This window comes from Bison bison, unplaced genomic scaffold (assembly GCF_000754665.1).
Source record: "Bison bison bison isolate TAMUID 2011002044 unplaced genomic scaffold, Bison_UMD1.0 scf7180017864508, whole genome shotgun sequence".
In the NCBI taxonomy this organism is placed as follows: Eukaryota; Metazoa; Chordata; class Mammalia; order Artiodactyla; family Bovidae; genus Bison; species Bison bison.
In genome coordinates, this window is record NW_011495064.1 from 11,139,668 (window position 1) to 11,146,585 (window position 6,918).

Consider the following 6,918-nt stretch of genomic DNA (forward strand, 5'->3'; position numbering starts at 1 on the left):
AAAGCAGAAATAGATGTTTTTCTGGAACTCTCTTGCTTTTTTGATGATCCAGCGGATGTTGGCAATTTGATCTCTGGTTCCTCTGCCTTTTGTAAAACCAGCTTGAACAACTGGAAGTTCACGGTTCACATATTGCTGAAGCCTGGCTTGGAGAATTTTGAGCATTACTTTACTAGCGTGTGAGATAGTGCAATTGTGCGGTAGTTTGAGCATTCTTTGGCATTGCCTTTCTTTGGGATTGGAATGAAAACTGACCTTTTCCAGTCCTGTGGCCACTGCTGAGTTTTCCAAATTTGCTGGCATATTGAGTGCAGCACTTTCACAGCATCATCTTTCAGGATTTGAAATAGCTCAACTGGAATTCCATCACCTCCACTAGCTTTGTTCGTAGTGATGCTTCCTAAGGCCCACTTGACTTCACCTTCCAGGATGTCTGGCTCCAGGTGAGTGATCACACCATGGTGATTATCTGGGTCGTGAAGCTCTTTTTTGTACAGCTCTTCTGTGTGTTCTGCATTAACAGTAAATAAAACACATTGTGTCTCTCCCTTCCTACTTACTACTAATCCTCTACCTCTTCCTCAAGGAATTTTCACTTTTAACTCAGATCTGTTGGTCTTAGGACTCCTGTGCTAGGCAGAATTCAAAAAGAACTGGGCTATAAGAATTGGGACTCCAACCATATGGAAGCCCCAAATCAGAGTGTATAGATTTCAGTGGTCTTCACTTTAGTGTGGGCAAACCCCCTCTTTCCGTCCTTACCCCTTGTGCCCCCAGTTGCCCATGGCACCACCTGCCCCCTCTTGCATTGTTTCAGATGCACTAATCCAAACATGGCCTGTTGAGCCTCGCATGTTGCCTGTGATTGTTGAAATGACTGAGAGCTCAAATCCCAGCTGAGCTGCTCCTCTAGGAGAGCAAGTAGCATCACACTAGGATTATGAATTAGTCAAGGTCCTAGGGCTTGCTCCCCGAGGTTCTGAATGAGTGACAAACACCTTCCACATGTTGAAAGGGAACCTGCCCCAGAAGGACTAGATGTGGCTTACGAAGACCCTGGGGGATTTTTTTTTTTGCCGTCTTTACCTACTCCCAGCCTCAGCTTCCTATCGGTGGACAGTCCTGTCATCAAGACAACACAGTCTATCCTGGGCGTAGTCTGAAAGATCCCAACATGAGTCCTGACCCTGGTGCCCCTAAGGGCTTGCCACTTTCCCATTTTAGGCATCCTGCCAGCCCCCACAAGGGCCTTCCAGCAAAGGGGCTTCCCCTTATATTCTCCCACAGAGGTACTTCTTCCTTGTGAATTTCCCACTCTCCTTCTCCTTTCCTCTTGTATACATCCATCTCCCTTCCTCATTTTCCCCTGGCCCCTGCCATGCCTCCCACCTACCTCTGGGAGAAGGAATAACTGAAGCGGAAGCCACCCACCTCCGGGGTCCCTGTATCATCTGGTGTAGCACTGGCCACGGGGTTAGAGAACAGAAAGGAGAGGAAATGGGTGAGGGAAGCACTGGAGAAAGAGTATTCTCCAGAATAGTTCTCAAACCTGCTCTACATCTGACACTTTAATTTTCCTGCCAGGACAAAGATCTTCCAGTTGGAGTTACTCACTCTGATTCTTCCTTCAGTGATTCAGAACTTGACCGAAGGTAATAGCCATGAGACAGACTCTTTGGGTGTTAGATAAGAGAATAAGCAATGGCTTGAATGCCTAGGATTTCTCAAGCCAGTGTCTCAGTAAAAGGCCTCTGCTGCTCCACCTCAGGACACAAAGGCGCAGACCTCATGAAGTATCAAATAACAAGTCTGTCCTCTTACTGATGTAATGTGATGACTACACACGAGGGTATTCGTGTTTGGTAAAGGAAATTATTATAAAATATGAAGTAGAATGAAAATTGAAAGTAAATACTGAAAAAAAGACAATAGAAACTAGACATGATTTAAGTATATATTACTGAAAGCCGGGATACGTGAACTTTAAGGATCAAAACACCAAGCACTTTAATGCTCTGTGGAATAAAACAACAGCATGGTTAATTAGCAAAGGTGAGAAAAGGTATGAGGGAAAACTAAATATCAATGATCGAGTGGAGATAAAAATAGTCAAGAAAGAATTCAAGGCCCAGTTTCCAGCAACTCCCATGCCAACAATGTGATTCCTTGCTGTTTTTAATGAGAAGCCACCCTCAAAAAAGGTGGGACTACTTGATGACTGAAAACAAGGAAAGGGATCAAAAATGGAAACGAGGAATTCAGAGTCAATAGAGTCTGCCTCAGTCATCACTGTGGAAGGTGGTGAGGGCAGTCGTACTCCCACGGTGCACCCTAAACTGGACCGGAGTCACTGTGCTACATCTAACGGGAAAAGCATGGGCTGTCCGACTCCAGATATAGATGGCACACACCCAGAAGATTGTAAGACACGTGTACAAGAGAGTGTAGATCACCTAAGGGATCTTCTGAGTTATAAGTCAAAGCTGTTATCACATTGCCCGGACGAGATTTATCACCAGTACAAGCATTAGGCCCAAGGCCACCATAACCCAGGAGTGTCAAGTCCAAATGACATATGTGCCTGCCATCTCATCCCACTTCCCAAGCCAGGGCTCCTGGGCTCCTCATGCCACTGATCTTAATAAATAAATGTGTTAGGAGAAAAGCACTCTGTCTATCTTGATTTATTTTCATTTTAAAGTAGCCTATACAAAATTGAATCTCCAATTGCTCCAATTTCAGTTAATGGAGAGAGAATTTGGATCAGGATAGAATACCTCCAAAACCCTGTTAAAGGACACAAAGCATAGGACAAGGTCAAAAATGCGGAATATTTCATCAACGGTAATGGTACCTCAACTACACTGGTATTTTACTGAATCTATGAAAGTAGATGGAAGCAAAGATGACTAATAGCAGGATTCCATTTCAGTGAAGAAAAGAAACTCAGCAACATGATCTAGTTTAGCAGATTAGCATCCACGATCTACCAGGCGTGGTGCTTAATCCCTGGGACTAGAGAAAGACAGACATATGAACAAAGATATACACCACCCTGTGCCAAGAACAACGGAGCACACGCAAAAGAAGGGACAGGAATCTAAGGGAGGGATCAACCTTACCCAGAGAATAAATAGGAACGATAAATAGGAGTCCACCGGGTGTGCATAGAAAGGAAAAAAGAGAGAAAAGGCACTGCAGGTGCCGAGAAGAGGCCTGAAATACTGCAGACACAGGGCCAAGAACAGGGCAAACTGCAAGCAGGAGTTCGAGCAGAGAAGGTTCTTGTCTCGCCAGGCTAAGGAGCATGAATTCTCTCCTTTGAACAATGGGGGACCAGTCAGGTTCATGATCCAGAAGTTCCCTCTGGCAACCATGTGGAAAATAGGTTGAAGTAGGGCAAGAGCAGCAACTGTGACAGCTGAAGGCCAAGCAGATAGGATACTGCTAGTTCCTGTGATGTGTTAAGCGATCAACAGCAAAGACAGAACTGTTTGCCCTAGAACCCTGTTCTGGGAGATAGCATTTAAAAACACCATACCCTAGAAAAATCATTCTTCCCTCCTCTCTTTCTCATTCAGCATCACCCTGCACTTCAAAATCTCCTGTCCAGCCTCACCTGCCTTCAACTACTCACAGAGCCCGGTCTTCATGGTGCCACAGGTGAAGATAGAGATGGAGCCAGAGTGTGACTTCACAGACATGGACAGATACGGGAGAGAGGCTGACGGCGAGACCACCCTCTAGGAGGAAGAGCTTCCCCTGGACGGGGCACAGTGAGGGCCTGGCTTAGTCTTCACCGTGAGGGTCTGGGCCAAAACCCTTCACTTTTCAAAGCCTGCTCCTATATTTATCAAGCAGAGAGAGTCATTCTGCCTGATCCATGAAAACTGGAGATCTGTCATGCAAAGCCCTTTCCTTCCCTTTGTAGTTATGAAAATAACTAAAGCTTACTGGTACACGTTATTTTAAAATGCAATCCAGCATAGAAATGATAACATTTCTTTTGAGATGAAAAAAATGCTTGCCTCTCAAAACTGTAGATAAGATAAAGGGGCACTAGTCAGTTTTTATTTAAAACAAATACCAGTTAAAATTTTTTTTAATGCTTAGATTTTAAATTATCTAGATGGTCTTAAAAGAACTGTTAAAATACTTGTACTTCAATAGACCAAGGTTGGAAATTTTGTTTTGCAAATTAAGAAATGCTAAAAAGGTCTTCTTATCTCTCCATCCCATGCAGTTTTCTATGAAGAGTTTGAACCATCTGCATTCTGGGCCTTGTTCCAGCACAGAAGTGTGACTGGGGCTTTCCCAGTTTGACAGCTAGTTCTGAAAGTCTGGCTGTGAAAGAACCAACACATTTGAGTGGATGTTTTAAAAACAGTTAAGTGAAATCTCAAATCACGTGGCAAATCAACCAAATGATCCTTTAAATTAGTATCACTGGTTTTTCAAGTACAGAATCACATTTCTTGATGCATTTGGGTAGCTCTTTCCTGCAAGTTTTCAATGGCCTGATTCCCAAAGTCCAACTAGCATTCACATGAACACTGTATGTTAGGCAAGGCCAATGTGAAATTTTGGAAGATTATAACTCTGTAATACTAGTCACACTAGTACTTTAAGGAATAATTGGAAACAAACTGGGTAGACTAAAACCCATTAATCACAGACCTTGCTTAAGATCAGTCTTTTTATCTTCAATTCACATTGAACAAGCACCAACCATGTTTATTCACCACCTGTGTGTGCCTGACAGCCACAGTGCATCTGACATTTACCTTCTCCAAAACAGCTACGGATTTGAATCTTGTGTAAATTAGTTACTTACCAGACTTACTCAAGATGACAAATGCAGGTGCTTTTTCTTCATTCCTTTCATCTTTTAAAGGTACACATGACACTGGACTCATTAACCAACTTGAGTATGGGGACAGCTAATTGCCTCTGATCCCCAGAGCCAGTACAGTGCCCGGTCCACAGAAAGCTCTCGGTGTTTATGAAATTAAATATCAGAAGTCCCTTCTAGGGATACTGCCACGAGGTAAAACTCTAAACCTCCACCACTTCTACTGAAAGCAACAGAATTACCTGGCCGCTCACTCATCCAGAACCATTGCCTGAGTTTAAGTATAAATTCTTTGTCTTCATCTATACCAATTCTGGGAGAGCTAACAATCTACTCTTAACATTGCAGTTTTAAAACCTGGCTGATTTCCAATAGCACTTTGTCCAAACTGTGTTGTAGAAATGGTATGGATTCAGGATTAAATGTGCTTGATTAATCAAACAAGCTGGAAAGCTAAAATGTTGATTTTTTTTGTTGTAAATTGATCACTGTAATTTTTACCTTGTATGTTATTTGCATTTTGTACACATACACAGGAACATTTTAATTTTAATAGCTTTTAACAGGTTGACATATTGTTACTTCTTCATACAGGTCATACTTTTTTCCACTTGTAACTACAATTCAATAAAACTTAATCCCATTTGCTCATCTTGCTCCACGTTTAATAATTTAGGTGAGTCAGCAGGTATGACGTACAGACAGGAACTATACCTCATTTACAAAAACATTTCTAGAGCTATCACCCCTCTTTATCTCCAGAAAACTATCAAAAGCATAAAGGCAGCAAAGGAACAAGCAGGGGAGAAGGGCGGCTCTGCATTGTTCTCCTTCCTCTCGCTGCCTCAAGCTGCCTGGAGCGGGAGCTGCTCCTGCTTTATGAAAGCCAACTACTCAGCCCTCGAGCAGAAGACACAGGACCCATCCGAGCCGCAAACATGCCTGCCACAGCAAATACCTTCCGATCTGTGCAATCTCATGTTTTAAACACATACACACACAGGAAAAAAATTTATACATATGTGGAGGAGGGGGAGATTTGGCAAAACACATCAAGAAGTCCCGTGTAAATTGAACATATGGTTTAAAATACTCAGAACAAGACTAACCACTGAAATGAAGCTTACAGATGAAACTTCTGGCTTGGGATGTACAATTAAAAGGACTAGGCTGGTTTCTCCACAGCTCTTTAAACCAATTTGTTAAAGTCAAAGGATTGGATGTTACCAAATATAGGAATATTTAAATTGATTACATCCAATGAGAAAAATTAGGCCACAGGAGGATAGTAGCAGAAAGATGAAGTATTTCAGAAACTCTTTCCATATCAAGTCAGAAGTGTTTTATTTAAAAAATCAAAATGATGCAAAAAGTCCCTTAATAAAGTCTGATTAAATTCAGTATTAACTCTCACTATCAAAAATTGATCAAGGAAAGCCAACAGGTGCAGCAGAGAAAAGCTGCCAGCTGTTGACAGTTCTTTGGTGGAAAAGTAAGTTGCATACTTATATATAGCTGCCCTAATGATTATCAAGCCCAAGTTATGTTTTCCAAAAATAGGTTTCAAGATACACTAAAGAAACCATACAGACACCTCTAACAGTATAAAAATTTGACAGTGAAGTTTCAGGATATAGGAAAAGTCAAATATGACAACACACATGAATAATTTATAAAATAAGCCTTTCAATCCTAGAAAAGTAAAATGGGGAGACCCCAAGCGGTAAGGAACATAAAACAAGGGCTAATAGCAAATGGGAAAACCCCAGACATCTTCCCAATGACTGAGTCACAAAATGATAGGGAGACTATCAACATGCAGTTTTCCTTCTTTATCATCAACACATATATAAATTAGGGTAAATTTTTTCCTACTCAATTACCATCATTTCTTTCTTCTTTAACTTTTCCCTAATTTTCTCTAGCAACATTTTTCCTTTGGTTTGACCAGTTGAACTCAAAAGGCTTGGAACCTAAAAGTGAGTATCAACTCATCATTGGAATAGCACTTGGGAAATGCAATCATAGAAAAGCCAAGCTTGGGCAGCATTGGTGGTGTAACGGTG

The 6,918-nt window shown here is 41.8% G+C and overlaps 1 protein-coding gene across 1 annotated transcript in view; it reads left to right on the forward strand.

Moving 5' to 3' along the window:
- The window catches only part of SLC4A5 (solute carrier family 4 (sodium bicarbonate cotransporter), member 5), a 102,870-nt gene extending 97,367 nt beyond the window's left edge, over nt 1-5,503 (forward strand). Inside the window, exons 27-28 of the mRNA XM_010829873.1 lie at nt 1,585-1,652; nt 3,582-5,503. Of these exons, the coding sequence (XP_010828175.1) occupies nt 1,585-1,652; nt 3,582-3,747 (234 nt within the window). The 3' untranslated portion in view covers nt 3,748-5,503. The remainder of the gene's footprint in view (nt 1-1,584; nt 1,653-3,581) is intronic.
- The last annotated feature ends 1,415 nt before the right edge of the window (nt 5,504-6,918 follow it).